This window comes from Budorcas taxicolor, chromosome 16 (assembly GCF_023091745.1).
Source record: "Budorcas taxicolor isolate Tak-1 chromosome 16, Takin1.1, whole genome shotgun sequence".
NCBI classification, from domain to species: domain Eukaryota; kingdom Metazoa; phylum Chordata; class Mammalia; order Artiodactyla; family Bovidae; genus Budorcas; species Budorcas taxicolor.
The window spans coordinates 40116263-40142766 of NC_068925.1; the positions used below are offsets into that span (position 1 = coordinate 40116263).

The following is a 26504-nucleotide window of genomic DNA, read 5'->3' on the forward strand; positions in this document are numbered from 1 at the left end:
AGGAGCTACTCCACGTTGAAGGTTAGGAGGGGCGACCTCGTCCGTGGTAAGGAGCAGCGGCTGTAAAGTCCCACTTGGCCATGGAGCAATGGTGAAGAGATTCCTCACGTCCAAGGTAAGAGAAACTCAAGTAAGATGGTACGTATTGTGAGAGGGCATTAGAGGGCAGACACACTGAAACCATAATCACAGAAAACTAGCCAATCTGATCACATGGACCTTTTCTAACTCAATGAAACTGCGTCATGCCGTGTGGGGCCACCCAAGACAGACTGGTCATGGTGGAGAGGTCTGACAGAATGTGGTCCACTGGAGAAGGGAATGGCAAACCATTTCAGTATTCTTGCCTTGAGAACCCCCATGAACAGTATGAAAAGGCAAAATGATAGGATACCGAAAGAGGAACTCCCCAGGTCGGTAAGTGCCCAATATGCTGCTGGAGATCAGTGGAGAAATAACTCCAGAAAGAATGAAGGGATGGAGCCAAAGCAAAAACAATACCCAGTTGTGGATGTGACTGGTGATAGAAGCAAAGTCCAATGATGTAAAGAGCAATATTGCATAGGAACCTGGAATGTCAGGTCCATGAATCAAGGCAAATTGGAAGTGGTCAAACAGGAGATGGCAAAAGTCAATATTGACATTTTAGGAATCAGGAACTAAAATGGACTGGAATGGGTGAATTAACTCATGACCATTATATCTACTACTATGGGCAGGAATCCCTTAGAAGAAATGGAGTAGCCATCATGGTCAACAAGAGTCCAAAATCCAGTACTTGGATGCAATCTCAAAAACGACAGAATGATCTCTGTTCATTTCCAAGGCAAACAATTCAATATCACAGTAATCCAAGTCTATGCCCCAACCAGTAACGCTGAAGAAGCTGAAGTTGAATGGTTCTATGAAGACCTACAAGACCTTCTAGAACTAACACCCAAAAGAGATGTCTTTTTCATTATAGGGGACTGGAATGCAAAAGTAGGAAGTCAAGAAACACCTGGAGTAACAGGCAAATTTGGCCTTGGAGTACAGAATGAAGCAGGGCAAAGGCTAGTAGAGTTTTTTCCAGAGAATGCACTGGTCATAGCAAACACCCTCTTCCAACAACACAAGAGAAGACTCTACACATGGACATTACCAGATGGTCAACACTGAAATCAGATTCATTATATTCTTTGCAGCTAAAGATGGAGAAGTTCTACAGAGTCAGCAAAAACAAGACCGGGAGCTGACTGTGACTCAGATCATGAACTCCTTATTGCCAAATTCAGACTTAAATTGAAGAAAGTAGAGAAAACCACTAGACTGTTCAGGTATGACCTAAATCAAATCCCTTATGATTATACAGTGGAAGTGAGAAATAGATGTAAGGGACTAGATCTTATAGACAGAGTGTCTGATGAACTATGGATGGAGGTTCATGACATTGTACAGAAGACAGGGATCAAGACCATCCCCATGGAAAAGAAATGCAAAAAAGCAAAATGGCTGTCTGAGGAGGGCTTACAAATAGCTGTGAAAAGAAGGGAAGTGAAAAGCAAAGGAGAAAAAGAAAGATATAAGCATCTGAATGCAGAGTTCCAAAGAATAGCAAGGAGAGATAAGAAAGCCTTCCTCAATGATCAATGCAAAGAAACAGAGGAAAACAGCAGAATGGGAAAGACTAGAGATCTCTTCAAGAAAATTAGAGATACCAAGGGAACATTTCATGCAAAGATGGGCTCGATAAAGGACAGAAATGGTATGGACCTAACAGAAGCAGAAGATATTAAGAAGAGGTGGCAAGAATGCACAGAAGAACTGTACAGAAAAGATCCTTATGACCCAGATAATCATGATGGTGTGATCACTCATTAAGAGCCAGACATTGTGGAATGTGAAGTCAAGTGGGCCTTAGAAAGCATCACTACGAACAAACCTAGTGGAGGTGATGGAATTCCAGTTGAGCTATTTCAAATCCTGAAAGATGATGCTGTGAAAGTGCTGCATTCAATATGCTGGCAATTTTGGAAATCTCAGCAGTGGCCACAGGACTGGAAAAGGTCAGTTTTCATTCCAATCCCAAAGAAAGACAATGCCAAAGAATGTTCAAACTACCACACAATTGCACTCATCTCACACGCTAGTAAAGTAATGCTCAAAATTCTCCAAGCCAGGCTTCAGCAATACGTGAACCGTGAACTTCCAGATGTTCAAGCTGGTTTCAGAAAAGGCAGAGATCAAATTGCCAATATCTGCTGGATCATCGAAAAAGCAAGAAAGTTCCAGAAAAACATCTATTTCTGCTTTATTGACTATGCCAAAGCCTTTGACTGTGTGGATCACAATAAACTGTGGAAAATTCTGAAAGAGATGGGAATACCAGACCACCTGACCTGCCTCTTGAGAAACCTATATGCAGGTCAGGAAGCAACAGTTAGAACTGGACATGGAACAACAGACTGGTTCCAAATAGGAAAAGGAGTACATCAAGGCTGTATATTGTCACCCTGCTTATTTAACTTCTATGCAGAGTACATCATGAGAAATGCTGGGCTAGAAGAAGCACAAGCTGGAATGAAGATTGCCAGGAGAAATATCAATAACCTCAGATATGCAGATGACACTACCTTTATGGCAGAAAGTGATAGAACTCAAAAGCCTCTTGATGAAAGTGAAAGAGGAGAGTGGAAAAAGTTGGCTTGAAGCTCAACATTCAGAAAACTAAGATCATGGCATCCGGTCTCATCACTTCATGGGAAATAGATGGGAAAGAGTGGAAACAGTGTCAGACTTTATATTTTTGGGGCTCCAAAATCACTGTAGATGGTGATTGCAGCCATGAAATTAAAAGACGCTTACTCCTTGGAAGCAAAGTTATAACCAACCTAGACAGCATATTAAAAAGAAGAGACATTACTTTGCCAACAAAGGTCTGTCCTGTCAAGGCTCTGGTTTTTCCAGTGGTCATATATGGATGTGAGAGACTGTGAAGAAAGCTGAGCACCAAAGAACTGATGCTTTTGAACTGTGGTGTTGGAGAAGACTATTGAGAGTCCCTTGGACTGCAAGGAGATCCAACCAGTCCATCCCAAAGGAGACCAGTCCTGAATGTTCATTGGAAGGACTGATGCTGAAGCTGAAACTCCAATACTTTGGCCACCTCATGCAAAGAGTTGACTCACTGGAAAAGACTTTGATGCTGGGAGGGATTAGGGGCAGGAGGAGAAGGGGACAACAGAGGATGAGATGGCTGGATGGCATCATTGACTCAATGGACATGAGTTTGGGTAAACTGCTGGAGTTGGTGATGGACAGGGAGGCCTGGCGTGCTGCAGTTCATGGAGTTGCAAAGAGTGGGACATGACTGAGTGACTGAACTGAAAATTATGTGTAGTTATTGCCATGGGGAAGTCTTCAGGTAGACTAAAACGTTCATGAATTGAATTCTGAGTAGTATGAGTATTTGAAATGAGAATCTGTCCAAGGAGGCTGAGAGAAGCATGACCATTTATCCCTCTGTGTCCCCAACACAAAGCACAGGATCCAATGCAGTCACTTGGTTCGCTAAATTTAAGAGAATGGGAGAAGAATACATGGTTATTGATAGAGACCATAAGAGGTAGATTAGGAGGAGAAATGGAATGAAGAGTCACAAAAGACAGAATGAACTTGGTAGACTGAAGAGGGCGAGTGGTGCTGGGTAAGCACAGTGGACTCTACCTTTGCTTCTGCAGGGCCAAAAGAACCCAGCGGTTCAAGTTGTATCTTTAGGTAGGGTCAGAATACGCAGGGCCTGAAACGGATGTCAGATTGAAGAATTCAGACTCCCAAAGGCCGGCCACCCCAGGGAGCCAGGGTTCTGGAGTGGGCCGTGAGAACAAGAGATTTCCTTTTGGGAGGTGCACTCTGAAGGCATTGCACTGGCGGTGGCATCTGAGCTGCTGCCGCCGCCGCTGGCGACAGTGTTGAGCTGTTACGGTGGAGTGCTTTCCACTGGACTTTGGCTTACAGTAGCTACTGAAAGGGAACAGTGCTGTCGGCTGGTGCTGCTATTTCATGCCGTTCCCTGACCGAGTGCTGTTAACTCTATCTCTGAACCTTGGCACCAGACGACACAGGCGGTGGCATCTGGCCGCAGCTGGGAGGCAGTGCGTGCGCGCTGGGCGGGGAGGTCTGGCGAAGCCCAGGGCACAGCAGCCGCCCATCCCAGCGAGGGCGGGGCGGTCGCGGAGTCAGGCCACGCCCCCACCCGCCTGCGCAGGCGCGCTTCGGGGCCGTTGCTGTCAGGAGCGCACTAGAGGCCGGACCGTGGCGGGATCCGACGTCTGGCTGTACCCGGCTGACTAAACCCAGCGCGGCAGCGGCTGCGAGGGCAGCGCGGCCCCGGCTCCCTGCCAGGTCGCAGAGACTAGCAGGGACTAGCGGGCATCTGGCGGGGCAGGCACAATGGGGAATCGGGAGATGGAGGAGCTCATCCCTCTGGTGAACCGTCTGCAGGATGCCTTCTCCGCCCTGGGACAGAGCTGCCTGCTGGAGCTGCCTCAGATCGCCGTGGTGGGCGGCCAGAGCGCCGGCAAGAGCTCGGTGCTCGAGAACTTCGTGGGCAGGTGAGCACGCGAGGGGGAGGGTAGGAGGCGGGGGCGACCCCACTTCAGGCTGCTGGAGTGTCGAGGGCAGGAGCCTGAGGCTGGACCAGGGGCTGCAGCGGATGGGAGGGAAGAGCGGCAGTGTCCGTGACGGCGGGCGGGGTCGTCCCGGCTCCGGGCATCCTCTGTCCCTCCCCGCCTGGTGGCCCTCCTGTCTGCCTTTCATCCTGCGATACAAAGCCATTTCCTCCCCGTCCTCCGGTCTGGGAGTCGGGGAGGGGGTCCGCCCCAGGATGACTTCCCCCTCCCGCCCCTTGCGCGCCGGCCCCGGGGACAGCCTGAATGCGTAGCTCTCCCGGGAGCTTCCCAGTCCCCTTTCTGTTTTCCCGGCTCAATATCCTCCTCCTTTTCCTGTCAGCCTCCCCAGGCTCTCCGCGAGGCTGTGGGGTTCATTTCCCTGCCCCTCCCCCCTTGGAGATGCTTTCCTTCTCGCCTTGGTTCTCGGCTCCTGTCAGCTGTCTACTGTTCGAGACAGTCGTCGCCTGCCCCTAGCAGGGGAGGCGGGGTTCGAGGAGAAAGAAATCGTTTGTTGTGGTGAGGCTTTAACCCACGACGCTTCCCCACCGTTCTCCTCACTAAGGAGTCCAACAGTAAAAGGTGATTGCGTTTGCGTGTGCACCTACTCACAGCTCCAGGCATAGAGAGAAACCGAGGCAGAGACTCAGAGGGGGGTGAACTGGGACTTGTGTTGTCCAGGTGCCATGTCATTCCTGCATCATCTCGGAATGGACCAGCATCTTTCTCATACTCTCTCTGCACCCCCTTCCCCAGCATCATCTTCGATTCCCTAAGCTTTTATTTGTCCTGCGAACCTTCAAGTTAACAGCTGAATTGAAATTATGGTTCCAGGTTTCGTAGTTACTTTTAATTCTGAAAAACCCAAATAATTCATTTTTAAATTGGGAATCAGCATTCCCCGCCCCCCCCCCCCCCCACCCGATTGAGCAGTGCATGAGAGATTAAGTTACCTTAACGGCCTTGCCTGAGGAGTGCAGACATTTGCTAAGAAAAGCCCATTGGAAAGCATCATGAAAACTGAAATCTGTTTCCTAGTAATAAACTAGGTAGAAATGTACAATAGCTGATGGAGGGGGCCAGCGATGGTACAATACAGAGACTGTACTTGACTCTTTCTGTTTGACTGGTTAGTGATTTTGAATTCAGAAGGTTCGTGGTTTGTTTGTTTTTTGGCTTTGCTTTTCTTTTTTGTTAGTGTTTGTGTAAAATTTAGATATTCCCACATCTTTGGGAATGGTAGTATCCATAAAGTGTATATTCTTTGCTCTCAGATGATGCTCTGTCTCTCAGATGATACTCTTAAGGATTTTTTCCCCCCCTTCCTGATGAACTAGAAAGCTAAGAAACCTAGTTTTTAAAAAAGTAAGATTGCTGACAGTTGGCTGTTTTCTTTGACTAAGTCACTTAATCACTTTTCTCAGTTTTACCATTAATTTTAGTGGTGAGAAAAGTGATGGTAAAGCATTTTGCCTACGTCATCATAGACTTATGGTCTAGTGACGGATGAATATGTGATTTCAAACGTGTACACAAAATAGTCACATACATAAGGGTTTTACTTTCTTAGATTTATTGTCAATGAAATTCACTAAATTTAAAGTGGTATCTATAGTGAAAGTGAGGTTTGGTGAGGTTTTTTTTGGGATTTACAAACTCCAGAGCATTTAACAGGAAGCCTTAATAATCATTTAACTACTTTTGCTTTTTAAACAAATACTTAAAGATTAAAATTGTAAGTAATTCAAATGCAATGACCATATTTTATGCATCTTTCATATATTTAGTTGGATGAATCTGCCTTATAAATGCACTTTTTGTGGCGAGAACTTTTGAACCTAATGTTGATTTTATCCACATATCTTGATTCTGTTCTTCAGATTTTCCAATCCTAAACATAGTCACTGATGCTGTAATAAAATTGTAAATATCTTTCCTCACTAGCTATCCTCTTTCCAAATGAGAATTTTAAAAATCTGAAAAAGTAAAATATTTTAGCTTGAATACTCTTTATGATAGAATGAAAAACAGGGACATTGTAAATAGTATGCACACCAGCATATTTATCAGAATACATTAGTAATTTATTGGTAATTTAATTTACCAATAATTAAATACTATAAGAATGTCAAGTCAAAGGAAAGGATGGGCATAAAGGAAAAAACTGATTTAATAAATATAGTAAGGCTTTATTATCTGTAGAGATGACACCTGCCAGCAGAACTTATATATTAGGTGAAAATTTAATTTAAAAAGTAATTTGATTTTAGTAAAGGTTTCAGTCATTGAATTATTGAGGAATCTAATTTCTAATTATAAACAAACCTTAGGGAAAAAGGAGTTCTGTATTTTGTTAGGAGATTCATTCTAAGTGAAAAAAACTGCTCATATTACACTGTAACCTTTTATCTTTTTATTATCCAGAAAATTTTCAATAAAGATAAGGTTCTTTAAGAATGAAACTTTCCTCTTTTACATATAGCTGTTTTCATTTTAAGGCTCTGACCTCTATGCAGTTATTGAATGCAGTCATAAAACAAGGGCTCATTACTTGGGTAAATTAGTAGCATTTGTTCACCATTTAAGCTTGTCCTCTTAAATAATGATGCATTTTCTTCTTAACATTTAGCAATCCGTGTTTAGTGGACTGTCTCTTTCTCTGTCTGTTTATATTGATTTTTTGACACCACTGAATGAATTTGGATGTGAATTTGTTTACTTCATTTAGCTGTAACTCTAAAATCTAATTTTGGGTTGACAAGTTTTGAGACTGTTATGAATAAAATGAGTCTTGAATGAACTACTTGTTTGTGATTTTCTTGTTAAAGTGATTAATTTACATATTAATGTAATATAGTGTGAGAAACCAAATTGTTCTTTTGGGTGTTCAGATGAGATATAGGCTCTCAGTGAGAGGCAGGTCTAATGAATAGAAGCTGAGACTCAGTGGTCTAAGTATATAGGGGTTGTCTGAATATAGGGGTTCACTAGATGGCATGGGGTCTGTCCATTTGTCTTATTTGTGTGTAGAAGAACTTATTCAACTCCTTTTACACCCTACCTTTTTTTAAACAGTGCAGTGAGATGATGATAATGGTCAACGTTTATAGAGTACTTGTAATGCCTCAAGTGGAGCTGGGATTCAGCTTGAGGTATCTGGGCTTTATACTTGTGCTCTAAAACCCCTGGGCTGTATTGAACTCCATATTGAGATTTACCATTTTCTCTGATAAATACTTTTGACGTCTTTCTTTGATCACACTTCAAATTACCACCTAAAATAATAACAAACTGCTATATTAATAATTTCATTCATAATTTATTTAAATCAGTCTGTCTTGCCTCATTTCACAGAGGGTTTGAGGCAACCCCTTAAGTAGAAGCAACATGAGTTAAGAGACAAGTATTTTTTTTTTTTTTTTACTATATTAGACATTCTTGAAGGGAGCTCTAAGATGTAATTGGATTATTTATTTAAGTATGTGTTGAGAGGGAATATAACTTGTTTATAGTGGTGTTAAGTGAAACTGTACTAGTTGCTAATGTGTAAATGCTTTTTAATGATATACTTGTTAGAAACATTAGTTCTTCAATGCTAATTATGTTGGCAGAGGATTCACATTATTCTATTCTAGCCTAAATGGTAAAATAGACTTTCAGTTGTGCACAAGTAAGTTTTTTGATGAGTGGGGGGTCAAATAAAAGATAAAGTGAGTATGTTGAGGGGAGTTCATGTCAATGTGAAAATCTCATATAAGGTATATTTATTTTGTTGTAAAGTTTCTAAACATGGGTATGTTGATTTATCAAATTAGAGTTGTTTTGCTGGAGAACCTTAAAAGTGAACCATTTGATGCTGTTGTTGAATAGACATGACCAGATAATTTTTTAAAAATTCAAAGCCACTTATATGTCTTAGATACTAATTTATTCTTAAGTCCTTTGACTAATTTCAAGAGAGTTTTTAAAAATTGAAGCAGTAGCATGTATTTTAGTGAAATTATTAATTCTGAAATAGTTTTATTTAAAAAATATCAAAGCATTTGATTAGTGAATATTTTTCAATAAATGGCTTCCAACTATTAAAGTTATTAGATAAATGAGTGCTAACAATTAAAATGTGATAATTGTTGAAAATCATACTTCATGGTTCCCAAGAGCCTATTTAAAGTGTCAGAAACATGAGCTCTGTTTTATCCAACAGTTAATTGCTAAAACCTGAAACTATAAAGATATTTTTACTGTATTCACATTGTGTAATATACTTTTAGGTTATCACAAATTCAGTTGGTAGGATTTAATTGTAACAATCAACTATTAATAATTCCTGAGAAGCAATATACCTCAGTGAACTGGACTGGATAGTATATCTCTGTTTTGAAATTTACTTATGATTAACAGATATAAAAAAATGCAATGGATTAACTTCTTTAAGAATGAAGTTGGGCAGATGTTGTTACCCAAAACTTTGAAGGAATGGGAACTTAATAGTTAGCTATTCTAGAGAGTAGGTTCTTGGGTCCTTTACCAACGGGACATACATTTAGTAAATTGTTTGTCTTAGGTAGTCAGTACTTTGTGCTGGGCCTAATAAGTAGAGTTAAATTATGATGTTTTGCTTAAATTATGATGACTTTTAAGAAAGAACTGCAAACAGCTAAAAGAAATAGAGTTTTTTTTTTTGAATCCTTGCATGCTTTTATTGTTAACATCTACTTCCTTGTACATGCTCTGGAGATATCTGTTCTTTACAATCTCAGATAGAAATAGAGTTTTTCTTTTCCTCTTCCACCAGAGCCACATCAAGAGAACTCTGTGCTAGTGTACTGTGTAGAACAAACCATTTATTTTCTAGATGGCCAAAGTTTTGTCTACGTCTGCTTTGCTTTTTTCTCACACTCAGCATTAATTTAAAAATTCTAAAGGATTTGGATTGCCATTTCCTTCTCCAAAAAAGAACATTATAAAGTGGAGGGAAGGAGGAGGCTAGTATTTGTTTCGCCTTACTTGTTGGCAGGCACGGATGCTGTTAGACCTGTTTCAAGCCTTCTGTACCTTGTTTTCACATCCCCATGTTAATAAGGAAGGAGATTCATGGTTAGAGAGACAAGTAATTTGTGCAAGGTCACATGACTAGCAAGTGGCCAAGCAGGGATTTAGTTTTGGGTGTGATTCTGGTTGATAACTCTGGAGAAGTGTGGGCAAATAAAGTCAATGAGTGGGTATTATTGAGTTCTAGGTATCCTGGGTAAGAATGTAGAAGGAAGTATGAATGTACAGAAGCTGATGTATATATAAAATGAGAATTGACAGCATAAGGTACGAGATCACAACTTTCAAAGATTTTGCAAAATGAAGACAGTTGGGTATAAGGAAAACTAAATGGGAGAAAATAATTTATACTGTGTCAATTTATTCCTACAGAAAAGAAAAACCTCTGAAAAACTACAGTTCTGAAATTGAGTTGCGATGTAGTGAAAAATAGACAGTATTGGAGATTTCAGTGTCATTTGGCAGCCAGTATCATTTTAGCTCAAGGCTGCATGCACTGAAGTATCGATGTCAAAGCAGGGAGGTGGTAATCTGTGTCTCAGTGTCTGACTTGACAACAAGGCATTGAATTTAGATTGTCAGTTTATCACAAAGAGACACTGTATGTTGCATAGGGCCTGTGAGAAGAGTAGCAGGAAAGAATAGAGGTTGGGGAGATTAAAAATATAACTGGATACATTGAGGGTGGGATGGATCGGATTAACCAAGGACCTTGAAGGCACTAATACTTAAGGGAGATGGAATTCTGTTTTTTAAGAATAAGGCATTTAGTTAAAGGAGTTGAGTAAGTAGAAGACAAAATGTTAGGGAAAGTGTTCTAAAAGCAAACTTGAGAATAGAATGTATTTACAAAGGAAGGTACAGGCAGAGGGAAGGTTGATACTAAGTGATTTGCATTACTGAGTTAAACACCATTCTAGAAAATTAGAAGGTTTATTAATACCAAATTGGTGTTTTTCTTTTTTTTGGTCAGAGCTGGCTTAGCTTTTTTAAAATCAGTAGTAAAGATAGGCATTTCAGTAGGTTCTATAAGAACTTTCTTCTGGCTTTATTTTTGCTCACTTCTTGGAGTACATTAGGATACAGAGAAACAGGAGATTTGCCCAAGGTCAGAAATAGAATCAGAGTTGAGTTTGGAACTTGGTGTTTAGAACTGGGAGCCCAGTGGCAGTTCATCATCTTCTCTTTCTCCTCTTCTCATTTTAAAGTATCTCCCTCTCATCCTCACTACCTCCTTTTCCCATTTCTTTCCATTGGACCAATCTTTCCTTCTCCTTGTTACTCCTCTCCATTACTTCTCTTGATGGTAGACCAGCCATGAATTTTTTTTCCCTCCGTACATAATAGGGTAAAGAGACAGGGAACAGGATGTTTCTCAGGCTAATACACTGGTCCTAGTGGCAAAGAACCTGCCTGCCCATGCAGGAGACGCTGGAAACCCAAGTTCAATCCCTGGGTCGGGAAGATCCCCTGGAGGAGTAAATGGCAACCCACGCCAGTATTCTTGCTTGGAGAATTTCCTGGACAGAGGAGCCTGGTGGGCTGTAGTTCGAAGAGTTGGACACTAATGAGCAACCAAACACAACACATACACTAGAGTAAATTGTAAGTTTTGAGAAACAGATGGGCCCGGGGAAAAGACTATATGAAATAGTAGATGTTTTCACACTTTATTAATATTTTCCTACCAGGTGTGCATATCTAGAAAGTCATGCCTGGGTTGGTCACTGATTGGCCTTGCTTAAACTGGGGAAAGCTTCTGAAACATTGTGTGTAAGTTAAGTAATATAATGAAAAGGTTACTATTTAAGAAGTGGATGAGATTTTTGAGAGAAAGAATGATTTATTTAATCCATGAATTATATGAATGATACAGTATTGCTTTAAATTTTGTCTTTCCTATAAACATCCCTGCTGAAGAATCTCTATTTCCAGGAGTTTAAAGTGTGTGTCTCAATGCTTCTTTGTGATGGTGTCTTATTTTCATTTCCCACAGCTTAAAGGTCGTGCTGTCTCTGGGAATAACACATTCATACCTATTAGAAGTGAGTAGGGCTTCTGCAGGACTTTATTGTCTGTTGTTTTTGTGGCTTGAAATTGAAAAGACTAATCCATTTAAATAATTTGATGGGTGCTTTATCTTATTTAATATACTTGTTTTCTTAGACCCTGAAAAAGCCAGAATTTGGAAAGAAATCATCATCATCATATTCTGGTAACTGAGGGCAGACTTTGCTGCTAGGCATATCAGTCCCACCTCTAACTCCATAATGGATGCAAACATGGCGTCTCAGCAAGGCATTGAACATCACTGAGATTTAATTTCCTCATTTGCAATATAGAGACAGTAATACAGACTTCATTGTTTTATGTGCTTTTGGGTTCCAAGTAAGATGCTGTAAAGTGTGTGACCCATAATAAGCATTTAATAAGTGATTTCTATGATATTGAGATTTATTAGAAAAACATGTATTTCATCATTCACATGACCAAAATATAATTCTCAAATATATTTGGTCTGTGTTCTCACTTATTTTTCCTCAAACTCTTGAAATTTCCTAAGTTTTGAAAAAAGGTATCTTCTGTTAGGTTACTGAGGTGACTTTTGGAAAGCACCCAAGCATGAGGGACCTTTGCCAGTGGAACCAACCTTGTGATTAGAGGGTTGGAAGTCTTAGTCTCATCCCCATGCCCACTCCTCCCCCAATCCCCCTGCAATCTCTAGGGAGAGGAGAGGGGCTTGAAGTCAAATCAGTTACCAGTGACCAAAAAAATTTATTTATTTATGGCTGTGCTGGGTCTTTATTGCTGCATGCTGGCTTTCTCTAGTTGTCGTGAGTGGAGACTTCTGTCTAGTTGTGGTGCATGGGCTTATTGTGGAGTATGGCTTCTAGGGCATGTGGGCTTCAATAGTTGATGCTTTAGGGCTTAGTTGCGCCATGGCATGTGGTATCTTCCGGGACCAGGGATCATACCTGAGTCCCCTGCATTGCAAGGTGGATTCTTAATCACCGGACCACCAGGGAAGTCTGTCAGTGGCCCATGATTTAATCTATCACAACTATGTAATGAAGCTTCCATAAAAAACCCTAAAAGGGCAAAATTCACAGAGCTTTTGGGCTGGCAAACACGTGGAGATTTGGGGAGAGTGGAGAAGGCATGGAAGTTCCTCGCCCTTTCCTCATACCTTGTGCTATATGTCTCTTCCATATGGCTTCCTGATATTTACCTATTTATAATAAAACAGTAGTAAAGTAAATAAAATGCTTCTCTGAGTTTTCTGAACTGCTCTAACAAGTTGTTTGGACCAAGGAGGAGGTTGTGGGAACATCTAATCTGTAGCTAGTTGGTTAGAAACATTTCTAACAACCTGGGCTTTAGATTGGTGCCTGAAGTTACAGGAGAGGGTGGTCTTGTGGAACTGAGCTGTCAACCTGTGAAGTCTGAGGGTTTCTCCAGGTAGATCATGTCAGAACTGAGTTGAATTGTAGGATACCCAGCTGTTGTCCAGAGCACTGCTTATTGTTGGTGTGAGAAACCACCTCCGCATGTTGAAATTGGTACTGGAATCCATTTGTTTAATGGTTACTAGTTTTAGTCTTTTATCTAGAAATGGACAATTTCTAACTTTTTAAAACAAAAGTAAATCTAGGAGAGAAGATAGATAGTAGTGTTTAATGTGCATGGCCTGTAATAGTGCATTCAATAAATGATTGCTATTAGTTTAAGTCTTTTATCTAAACTGGGCGTTTTCTGAAACAAAAGCAAATTTAGGAAAGATAATAGATAGTAATATCTATTTACAAATGTTTTTGTGCATGTTGGAAGATTACAGCTGCATCAAAATGCTAACTTTTAGATCTAAGTTAAAGATTTAAAAATTACAAAGTTAGTTCTAGATCTTAAAGTATATTTGGATCTTTTTAAAAGAAAGCATTACTCACATTTAGCATTACTCCAGTGTATATTTAAACAGATATATACAAGTCCAGTTTGCATACTCTTCCCTTCCAAGAGTTCCAAAGTACTTCTCATTTATTCTTATTAATCCTTACCTTATCCCTGAGAGTATAGTAAAAGCATGTTTTATTAACTTCAATTTAGAAATATGGATAGTTGAACTGGAAAAAGTTAAGTAACATGCTAGGGTTTGAATGGCAAATACCAGAGATAATGAACATAGTAGAATTAATCACATAGAGATAATACAGTAAAAAGGAATTTTGTTGAAATTATTTTCAGATACTCTCCTAGAGAATGAATTTTAAGCAAAGTATTTAATTCTGTGATAATGATAAACCATTCTTTCAGTTCACTCGCTCAGTCGTGTCTGACTCTTTGGGACCCCATGAATCGCAGCATGCCAGGCCTCCCTGTCACTAACTCCCGGAGTTCACCCAAACTCACGTCCATCGAGTGGGTGATGCCATCCAGCCATCTCATCCTCTGTCATCCCCTTTTCCTCCTGCCCCCAATCCCTTCCAGCATCAGAGTCTTTTCCAACGAGTCAACTCTTTGCATGAGATGGCCAAAGTACTGGAGTTTCAGCTTTAGCATCATTCCTTCCAAAGAACACCCAGGGCTGATCTCCTTTAGAATGGACTGGTTGGATCTCCTTGCAGTCCAACGGACTCTCAAGAGTCTTCTCCAACACCACAGTTCAAAAGCATCAATTCTTTGGCACTCAGCTTTCTTCACAGTCCAACTCTCACAACCATTCTTAGCATATCTTTATCTTTTGGAAATGTTAGATGAAGTTGTAGGCAAAGATGGAGGTAGAAGTGGGAAAGACAACTGAGTCTGACTGGTGAAGGAGGACAACTTAGCAAGAGTATTAGTGAAGGTCAACGAAGAGAAATGACCTATAGCCAGAGGATCAGGAAGTAAGATAGAAAGATGGTAACGATAACCCTGTATGTGAGATAGCAAAAGAGACACAGATGTATAGAATAGTCTTTTGGACTCTGGGAAAAGGAGAAGGTGGGATGATTTGGGAGAATGGCATTGAAACATGTATAATATCATTATGAAATGAATCGCCTGTCCAGGTTCGATGCATGATACTGGATACTTGGGGCTGGTGCACTGGGACGACCCAGAGGGAGGTGGGAGGGGGGTTCAGGATGGGGAACACGTGTATACCTGTGGCGGATTCATGTTGATGTATGGCAAAACCAATACAATATTGTAAAGTAATTAAACTCCAATTAAAATAAATAAATTTATATTAAAAAAAGAAAAATAGTGTCAGGTGCTATTAGACCTTACAGAAGTATCAAACTTCTTGAAGTAGGTGTTGAAGTAATACCCAGTGACTTTATTTTCATTGGAAAGATTCATATCTTGAGTTGATTGACATTTTCACAACTTGTTAACCTCCAGTTTTAGCTCTGAGCTAGTTAACTGGTTCCATTTGGAATTACATTTTCTGTATGTTTCTAGGTATGCCTCAAGCTTTGTGTAAGAATAGTTTTGGATTATCCAGAGGAGGCTTAGAGCTTTGTGTGTATGTGCGTCTGTTTTCTAGTTAATAAAATGGAAGCCCATTATTTTCATATATTTTAAGGAGGAGAAAAGATTTGAAGAAAAAACACAAATATAATCTAAAAAGGAGGAAGTTATGAGTTATTGTGAGTTATTTAGTTTGAGGTAGATTTAATTTATACCCACAGTAGATGTTCCCTGGATGTTTGTTAAAGGAAATACCTCGTATGAGTTGAGGCAACGTGATGGAAATCAAGGAGAGCTAGGATTAGTCTGGTCTTTTCTGTCATCCCACTGGTCTTCCTCCACTCTCCCTATCTGATTTAGAGGCTCCTTTTTAGTGGTCCTTGTTCATACTTCACTGCATGGGGATCTTACTGTACAGTTGGTTGCCTTGTCTGTCTGTCCAGCCATTTGCAGTTTCCATTAGGCCAGGAATGCTTGCACTTCATTTGTCATCTTCCATAAACAATGCTGGCACGTAGTAGGAGCTAAATGACTGATTTAGCTATGTGACAGTATATGTTTATCCAAGCTAAAGCATATGTTCTTCATCAATATGTTTGTTGAGGATGGGGTGGATGTTGGACTGGATGCATTTTTTTTCAAACAAGAGTATCAGAGTTCCTTCCAGGTAATGATAAGTACTGTATTGTGAAACTTTTGTGTTAGTTGTATATGTGTACCATGCTGCAGTATAAAATGTATTTCTTACTATGGTTGTCCTCAAAATGGTTGAATGCCTCTGGACTAGATTAAATCTAATGTTACTTTTAGTCATTTATTTAATTATTCTATATTTCCATGGTAGGACATATCTTTGTGTAACAGAAGGCAAAATTCACAGTATACTGTTTTACTAGGTGAGTTAAAATGAAGATAATTTTATTATTATTTTTTAAAATTAATTGAAAAAGGAATATGCCTATGTGATTACACCTCTGACATTCCAATAGTGCATATAGTAAAAATTGTCTCTCACCAAGGTTTCTTATTTATTAAGGTGTTTAATTTAATATGCGTATCTGACAGATTATTTCTGGGTTATATTTTCTTTACATGATGTCTGTCTGATTTTTGAGGGCAGAGAGAGTTTAAGAAACTTGTCTGATTGTAGGTAAATGATTAAACCAGTTGAAAAAGAACATGTTTGAAAATTCTTTTAGCAGATGGATTTATTCGCCCAATGTGTCATTTACAGTCCCCTACATGCCAGAAAATGTGAGATTCTATGCATATAACAGCTCCTTCAAGGAACTTGGTGACCCCGAAGGGTACAAGGGTTGATATGCACAGGCTGTTGTTATCAGGGTAATGAGGCTAACAAATTTGGCAAACCACTTCGGTATTCTTGCCTTGAGAACCCCATGAACAGTATGAAAAGGCAAAAAATTATGACACTGAAATATGAACTGCCCAGGTTGGTAGATGCCCAATATGCTACTGGAGAAGAGTGGAGAAATAACTCCAGAAAGAGTGAAGAGATGGAGCCAAAGCAAAAACGATGCCCAGTTATGGATGTGACTGATGATGGAAGTAAAGTCCAGTGCTTAAAAAGCAATATTGCATAGGAACCTGGAATGTTAGGTCCTTGGATCAAGGTAAATTAGTAGAAGTGGTCAAACAGGAGATGGCAAGGGTGAACATTGACATTTTAGGAATCAATGAACTAAAATGGGCTGGAATGGATGAATTTAATTCAGATGACCATTATGTCTGCTACTGTGGGCAAGAATCCCTTAGAAGAAATGGAGTAGCCCACATAATCCACAGAGTCCGAAATGCAGTACCTGGTGCAATCTCAAAAATGACAGAATGATCTCTGTTCGTTTCCAACACAAACCATTCAATATCACAGTAATCCAATTCTATCCCCCAACCAGTAATGCTGAAGAAGCTGAAATTGAACGGTTCTATAAAGACCTACAAGACCTTCTAGAAAAAAAACCCACCAAAAAAGGTATCCTCTTCATCATAGGGGACTGGAATGCAAAAGCAGAAAGTCAGGAGATACCTGGAGTAACAGGCAAATTTGGCTTTGGAGTACAAAATGAAGCAGGGCAAAGGCCACCACATTTTTGGCAAGAGAATGCACTGGTCATAGCAAATACCCTTTTCCAACAACACAAGAGAATACTCTACACATGCACATCACCAGATGGTCAATACAGAAATCAGATTGATTATATTCCTTGCAGCCAAAGATGGAGAAGCCCTATACAGTCAGCAAAAACAAAACTGGGAGCTGACTGTGGCTCAGATCATCAACTCCTTATTGCGAAATTCAGACTTAAATTGAAGAAAGTAGGGAAAACCACTAGACCATTCAGGTATGACCTTAATCAGATCCCTTATGATTATACAGTGGAAGTGAGAAATAGATTTAAGGGACTAGATCTGATAGATAGAGTGCCTGATGAACTATGGACAGAGTTTTGTGACATTGTACAGGAGGCAGTGATCAAAACCACCCCCAAGAAAAAGAAATGCAAAACGGCAAAATGGTTGTCTGAGGAGGTCTTACAAATAGCTGAGAAAAGAAGAGACGTGAAAGATATGAAAAAGGAAATGAAAGGAGAAAAGGAAAGATATACCCGTTTGAATGCAGAGTTCCAAAGGATAGCAAGGAAAGATAAGAAAGCCTTCCTCAGCGATCAATGCAAAGAAATAGAGGAAAACAATAGAATGGGAAAGACTAGAGATCTCTTCAAGAAAATTAGAGATACCAAGGGAACATTTCATGCAAAGATGAGCATGATAAAGGACAGAAATGGTATGGACCTAACAGAAGCAGAAGATATTAAGAAGAGGTGGCAAGAATGCACAGAAGAACTGTACAAAAAAGATCTTCATGACCTAGATAACCGCGATGGTGTGATCACTCACCTAGAGCCAGACATTGTGGAATGCGAAGTCAAGTGGGCCTTACAAAGCGTTACTATGAACAAAGCTAGAAGAAGTGATGGAATTCCAGTTGAGCTATTTCAAATGGTAAAAGATGATGCTGTGAAAGTGCTGCATTCAATACGCCATCAAATTTGGAAAACTCAGCAGTGGCCACAGGACTGGAAAAGGTCAGTTTTCATTCCAATCCCAAAGAAGGGCAATGCCAAAGAATGTTCAAACTACCTCACAACTGCACTTATCTCACACACTAGCAAAGTAATGCTCAAAATTCTCCAAGGCAGGCTTCAACAGTACATGAACCATGAACTTCCAGATGTTTGAGCTGGATTTAGAAAGGTAGAGGAACCAGAGATCAAATTCCCAACATTCACTGGATCATAGAAAAAGCAAGAGAATTCCAGAAAAACATATACTTCTGCTTTATTGACTATGCCAAAGCCTTTGACTGTGTGGATCACAACAAACTGTGGAAAATTCTTAAAGAGATGGAAATGCCAGACCACCTTACCTGCCTCCTGAGAAATCTGTTTGCAGGTCAAGAAGCAACAATTAGGACTGGACATGGAACAACAGACTGGTTCCAAATAGGGAAAGGAGTACGTCAAGGCTGTTGTATTGTGACCATGCTTATTTAATTTATATGCAGAGTACATCATATGAAATGCTGGGGTGGAGGAAGCACAACTTGGAATCAGGACTGCCGGGAGAAATATCAATAACCTCAGATATGCAAATGATACCACCCTTATGGCAGAAAGTGAAGAAGAACTAAAGAGCCTCTTGATGAAAGTGAAAGAGAGTGAAAAACCTGGCTTAAAAGTTAACATTCAAAAAACGAAGATCATGGCATCCAGTCCATCACTTCATGGCAAATAGGTGGGGAAATAATGGAAACAGTGACAGACTTTATTTTGGGCGGCTCCAAAATCACTGCAGATGGTGACTGCAGCCATGAAATTAAAATATGCTTGCTCTTTGGAAGAAAAACTATGTCCCACCTAGACAGCATATTAAAAAGCAGAGACATTACTTTGCCAACAAAGGTCCGTCTAGTCAAAGCTATGGTTTTCCCAGTAGTCATGTATGGATGTGAGAGTTGGGCTATAAAAAAATCTGAGCACTGAAGAATTGATGCTTTTGAATTGTGGTTTTGGAGAAGATTCTTGAGAGTCCCTTGGACTACAAGGAAATCTAAGCAATCCATCCTAAAGGAAATCAGTCCTGAATATTCACTGGAAAGACTGATGCTGAAGCTGAAACTCCAATACTTTGGCTACCTGATGTGATGAACTGACTCGTTGGAAAAGACCTTGATGCTGGGAAAGACTGAAGGTGAGAGGAGAAGGGGACAACAGAGGATGAGATGATTGGGTGGCATCACTGACTCAATGGACATGAGTTTGAGCAAGTTCCGGGAGTTGCTGATGTACAGGGAAGCCTGGCGTGCTGCAGTGCATGGGGTTAGGAGGAGTTGGAAAGGACTGAGTGATTGAACTGAACTGAGGCTAACAATTTTTATGCAAGGCATTTATTAGAAAGTTGTTGGCTGGGTCAGGATGATGTCTTCAAATATTTGAGGAGCCATTAATTGGAGAGGGATTAAATTGACTCTGTGTCCCCAGAAGACAGAATTTAAATAAATGGTTGAAAGTTATAGGCAGACAGATTTAAACTTAATGTAAGGGAGACTGCTCAGCGGAACAGCTAAGAAATCGAATGAGTCACCTGGGGAGCAGTAAGTATTTCATCACCAGAAGGATAGAGGCTGGAGGTAAAGACTGACTGGCTTCTTGGCATGGTATAAATGGGAAGCAGGTTGAGCCTCTTTGAAGGTTTTTGATGTTGAAGGTTCTTGCTATCACATAGTTCTTTGTTTATGATTATTACTTGAGGTGAAAGTTTAGACAGAATTTGAACACCTTTGGAGGTGCAGAGTGGTCTGAATGCTTAAAGGAAAATGTCACATGTCTTTGGAGAGTCCAGGAAAGATTTTTTAAGAGACGTAGGGTTTGAAAAGGGGCTTCTTAGGTGGCACAGTGGTAAAGAGTCCACCTGCCGATACAGGAGATGTGGGTTCGATCCCTGGGTCAGGAAGATCCCCTGGAGAAGAAAATGGCACCTCACTTCAGTATGCTTGCCTGAAAAATTCCATGGGCAATGGAGCCTGGCAGGCTATAGTCCATGGGGTCACAAAAAGTCCAGACACGACTGAGTGAATGAGCAAGGTTTGAAATGTGCATGAGAATAAGACTTTGATAAGTTGAGATGAGGCCAGAAGTCACAGACTGTAGCCTTCTCTGACCTCTGGATGGTTCTCTAAGTTTAGTTCCATGCTGCTTAGCACTTCAAGGTTTATAACTGAGTTGTAGTTTTTGGTCCCTGAGGCAGACCGCAAACTTCTATTGGTATTCCCCATAGTAACTTATGCAATTCTGTTTTATATACTTAATTTTTATTGAATTTTCATGAATTAAATTGTTGGCCCAACTTAAGATGGGCTGGTACTGGACATAAAGATCATGACTTTTAGAAAGATATTTCTATTTGACACTTACGAGATAACATTATGTTTGATGAACGAATGCTCTTAGCTGAAAAACTGTTTGTAGCCCTTGTGCCTTAGTTTTTAAACTGTCCTTTCTCTTACCTGAACTTTACCATTTTTCTTATTTAAATTTTTTTTTTGAAAAATTGAAGTATAGTTGATTTACAGTGTTGCATTAGATTCAGGTGTACAGTATGGTGAAGTGAAGTGAAAGTTGCTCAGTCATGTCCAACTCTTTGAGACCCCATGAACTATAGAGTCCGTGGAATTCTCCAGGCCAGAATACTGAAGTGGGTAGCTGTTCCCTTTTCCAGGGATCTTCCCAACCCAGGGATTGAACCCAGGTGTATTGCATTGCAGGCAGATTCTTTACCAGCTGAGCCAGAAGGTACAGTATAGAGATTCATTTTTTTCAGATTATATTTTAAGTTATTATATGATATTGGATGTAATTCCCTTCCATTTTCTTAATGATAGAAATCTACTTATGATTCTCCTATTTTGTCATCTCCCCTCTTTAGCTATGTTGGCTTAGCTCTTTCCTTCCCTATCTTTTCTTTTTTAAAACTTTTTGGCAGTGCCTTGTTGGCATGTGGGATCTTAGTTCTGCGAGCAGGGATTGAACCAGCAGCCCTTGCAGTAGACGTGTGGAGTCTTAACTGCTGGACGACCTGGGAAGTTCCCTATCTTTCCAGCCCTTGCTATCTGAACTCTTGCTGAGCCCAGGAACAAATATATTTGAATTACAAGGGATGATTATACTTGAAAGGCTGGTCCATCTCAGCATTCCAAAAGCAAGTACATGTGTAAATATATGTGTATGATATACTTGGGGAATTTGTCAAAATGAGGCTTCCTGGGTTCCACTCATGGAGACTGACTCATTGGGTCTCATGTAAAACCAGAGTAATCTGTGTTTTTCCAAAAGCTTCTTTGGTGCTCCTGTTAGTAGTCCCAAAGTCTGGCTTCTTATCACTTCTGAAATTTCTATTATTTCTGCAGCTGTGTATAAGGAATGAAATGTTCTCTTCATTTCCCATCAGTACACTGAAACTGCCCTTGCCAAGGTCCCTGATCTCCAAACAGCTTTACTTTTTAAGTATCTCTAAAATTCATCACCTGTGCTTCATTCTTACAACCGGTGATGCTTAATTCCTACAATTATTGACTGAGTTCAAGTTAGCATCTTTTATCTTCTGGACTATAGGGATTTACTTAATGCTTTCCCCATCCATAACTCTTCAATCTAACTTCCACATAGCCATGATATGATTGATGCAAAATTAAAATTAAATGTATCACTATCTGGGTGAAAACTTTTCTTTTTTACAATTTATTTTTAATTGAGAATAATTTGGACCCCTACCTCAAATCATATACAAAAACTAAAAATGTATAGAAGACCTAAGTATAAAAGTTTAAACTATAAGACTCCTAGAGGAAAACACAAGTGTAAATCTTAATAATTTTAGATTTGGCAGTGGTTTTTAGCTATGAGAATTAAAATATAAGTGAACAAAAAAGTTAAAAAATATACCTTGTGTTTCATCAAAATTAAGAACTTTTGTGCTTTGAAGGACACTATTAAGAGCATGAAAAGATAACTCAGGGAATGGGAAACTTTTTTTTCTTGCAAAGTGTATATCCAATTAAGGACTAGAAACCTAACAACAAGACAAATAATCCAATTTAAAAATGGACAAAGACTGTTTACAGTAGCCAGGACATGGAAGCAACCTAGATGTCATTGGCAGATGAATGGGTAAGAAAGCTGTGGTACATATACACAGTGGAATATTACTCAGCTATTAAAAAGAATGCATTTGAATCAGTTCTAATGAGGTGGGTGAAACTGGAGCCTATTATACGGAGCAAAGTAAGTCAGAAAGAAAACACCAATACAGTATATTAATGCATATTTATGGAATTTAGAAAGATGGTAATGATAACCCTATATGCAAGACAGCAAAAGAGACACAGATGTAAAGAACAGACTGTTGGACTCTGTGGGAGAAGGTGAGGGTGGGATGATTTGAGAGAATAGCATTGAAACATGTATATTATCATATGTGAAATAGATTGCCAGTCCAGGTTCAATGCGTGAGGCAGGGTGCTCAGGGCTGGTGCACTGGGATGACCCTGAGGGATGGGATGGGGAGGGAGGGTCAGGATGGGGAACACATGTACACCCATGGCTGATTCATCTGAATGTATGGCAAAACCACCACAATATTGTCATTAGCCTCCAATTAAAATTTTAAAAAAATAAATAAAAATGGGCAAAGGATTTGAATAGACATTTCTCTAATAAATATATTCAAATGACCAATAAGCACATGAAAAGATGCTCAGTATCTCTAGTTATTAGGGAGATGCAATTAAAACCATGATGAGAGATCACTTCATGTATACTAGAATGGGTATTATTAAAAAAAGATGAGTAATAACAAGTTTCAGTAAGGATATGGAGAAACTGGAATCCTCATACATTGTTGGTGGGAGTGTAAAATTGTGAAGACACTTTGGATAACAGTTTGACAGATTCTTAAAATGGAACATAGTTATCATAATATCTAGCAATTCCACTCCTATGCATTCACTGACAAGGATGAAAACCTAAGTATACAAAATAACCTGTACATGAATGTTTATAGTAGCATTACTTGTAACAGCCAAAAGGTGAAAATACCCCCCATATCTATCAGTTGATGAGCAGATGAGCAAAATGTGGTATATCTATAAACAAAATGTAGTATATTCATAAATGAAACTTTATTCAGCCATAAAAAGGAATAGAGAACTGATGCATTCTACAAGGTGGATGAACCTTGAAACCATTATGCTAAGTGAAGGAGGCCAAACACAGAAGACCACATAGCATATTCCCTTTATATGAAATGTCTGGAATAGGCAAATCCGTAGGGACAGAAAGAAGTTTAGTGGTTGCCAGGAGCTAAGGCAGGGTATGGAATGGAGAATGACTGCCAATGGATATGGGTTTCTTTTTGGGGTGATGAAAATGTTCTGGGATTATAGTGTTCATGGTTGGTACAATATTGTGAATATATTGAAAATGACTGGGACTTCCCTGGCAGTGCATTGGTTAAGACTTTGCCGTTCAATGCAAGGGATGTGGGTTCAATCCCTGGTCAGGGAGCTAAGATGCCTCACATTCCTGCCCCCCCCCCCCCCCCAATACCCCAAAACATAAAACAGAAGTGATATTGTAACAATTTCAATAAAAATTAAAAAGATCCACATTTTAAAAAGTGACTGAATGTATACTCCCAAGGGGTGAATTTCATGGTATATAAATTGCATCTTAAGTAAAAGAAAACCTTTGGGACTAGATTAAATCACTTCAGGAGAGACTATGGGAAAGAAGGGGAAAAGAAGAAAAGCAGAAGAAAGATACTCTGCAAAGGGAGCCAAGAAGGAGAAACCAAAGAGGTAGGAGGTAAATCAAGAAGCTGTTTAGAACTGAGAGTAGAGAGCAGTTTTACTGGAGTGGTGGGAATCTCAACTTGGAGCCTATATGGAGTGAATTGAGAAGGGAATGGGAAGTAAGTGGGGATAATGTGTGTAGATAGCTCTTCTGAGAAGAAGGTGCAAGAGGGTCTGAGAAGGACCGTAAAGAAAGCTGAGCGCTGAAGAATTGATGCTTTCAAATTGTGGTGCTGGAAAAGACACTTGAGAGTCCCTTGGACTGTAAGGAGATCAAACCAGTCAATCCTAAAGGAAATCAACCTTGAGTAGTCATTGGAAGGACTGATTGTGAAGCTGAAGCTCTAGTACTTAGGCACCTGATGAGAAGAGCCAAGTCATTGAGAAAAATCATGATGTTGGGAAAGATTGAAGGCAAAAGAAGAAGGGGGAGGCAGAGAATGAGATGGTTAGATGGCATCACCGACTCAATGGGCATGAACTTGAGCAAAGTCTGGGAGATAGTGGAGGACAGAGGAGCCTGGCGTGCTGCAGTCCATTGGGTTACAAAGAATCAGATACAACTTAGAGACTAAACAATAACAAAGAGCATTTTTGTTTGCTAGTGGGAATGATCCAGGAAAAGACAGGTGATATAGGGAAGAAAGACAGGAGAGGAGGGTCAGGAAAGTCTTGAGAAAATGCAGTGGGATGGAGTCCAGAGGTTCTGTTGTGGAAAGGCTCTTAAAGAGGAGGAGGGGCGCCTCATCCATTGGGACTAAAGCATAAAGAAGTTGGTGTAGGCATAAGAGGTACATAGAGTTGAGAGGGGGAGGATAGGGAAGTTCCAGTTTGTTAAGATAACAGCATTAGCTCATGATAGAGTGAGGAGGAGAGGGAGGAATAGAAAGAAGAAAATGTAGGCAAAGAATATCTGAGGGAATGGGAATGTGAGTTCAGTAGAGAAATATATTCAAAATGTATGTGAAACTGGCCTTTTCATAAGTCAAAAACAGTTAAGTGGATTCTCTAAAATGCAAGTTTTATCAAGTTACTTTAAAGTCTGTTACTCAGCTTTTTAGCATGATACACTGTTCCCCTCATGATCGGCCATCTGCCTCTGTCTATTCTCCTTTCTTGCTCCTCCTGTCATTCACTATGGTGTTTAGTCTTACTGCACTACTCAGAGTTCCTAGAATGCATCAAGCCCTTTCATCCCTCCATGGCTTAACACATGTTTCTGTCTACCTGGAAAGCTCTCTGGGCTCTCTTTTGTCTGCCTTACTTTTCAAGAGAGAGCTTTCATCTCTTCTAGGAAGACTTTACTAAACTCACAGCTAGAAGATATTCACTAAATGTATATTGAAAGACTGGAGATGCTTAGAGCTCTGTTGAACTGATCATAAGCTTTTTGAACACAGAAGAATTATCCAGAAAGGCACTGTTGTGTGCACCAAAAGCCAAGGGCTCTTGAGGTTTTGTGGCTTTCTAAGTTTGTTTCTTCATTTGCAAAGGCTATGAAGTGGGTTCTAAATGTGTAAGACATAGACTCCTCAATAAATGAGAGTTTTAAAAATAGTACTTAAGAAAAGAATTATATGTAGCCCAAGAGAGTGTCACCGTGCAATGATCACAGGATACTTGCTTTATTTAAAATCCTACATTTTCTTGGCATGACATTTAAGACAGATTTTGAAAGACCTGTAACTGAAAGCTGTTTTTCCAAAAGGTAATATTTCCTCAGAATGACTTGTAGATTTCCTGGTTTGGACCTGTGGATGGGTGAATGGAGGAAAACATTTGGTGCAGAAGAAAAATATGTATATTTGGACCTACCCTGCAAATTTTCCATGAAGGTTTCCAGCTACTAGAGGATTAACAAGTTGTGCTTGTGAGGAGGACAGGACCTGGTAACTGGTTAAAAGAAGCTAACGGAGCTTATGCTGAGGCTTACTGGGAGGAGGACAAACTCTCAGTTGTCTAAAGAACAGAAAGGACTTGTGGAAAATGGTGTTAAGTGGAGGCCCCCTGGGAAAAGGGACTTTCTATTAGGCTAGAACCAAGAAAAGCACAAAGAGGTCATAGTTTATCTACATAAGATACATGCGCAAAAACTCTTAATGGAATGGAGTGCAACATTTATTATTGAGTCATTGTGTGCCCTGTTTATTCAGCATCTTTTCCCTTTAAAAATTGTATATAAATTGAATATTTGTAAATTGTTTTCTTAACATTTTGTATTATCATATTAGAGATGCTTTAATTTTCAGATTTTGCTCTGCAAAGGTTTCTAATTTTTGCTTGAAAAGTTTTTCTTAGCATGTAGTTTTGGAGTTTTAGAGTGAGAATCTTTGTGAGGCTAAATTGTTTTATAATTGATCATTCCTTAATTTCTCTTTTATAACGGATGTTTAAAATCTAGCAGGTTTTCTTAATTAGTAAGAAAC

The 26504-nt window shown here is 39.8% G+C and overlaps 1 protein-coding gene across 1 annotated transcript in view; it reads left to right on the top strand.

Moving 5' to 3' along the window:
- The first annotated feature begins 4431 nt into the window (after positions 1–4431).
- DNM3 (dynamin 3) overlaps positions 4432–26504 on the top strand; it is a 636190-nt gene continuing 614117 nt past the window's right edge. Inside the window, exon 1 of the mRNA XM_052654294.1 lies at positions 4432–4592. Coding sequence (XP_052510254.1) covers positions 4432–4592 — 161 coding nt within the window. The remainder of the gene's footprint in view (positions 4593–26504) is intronic.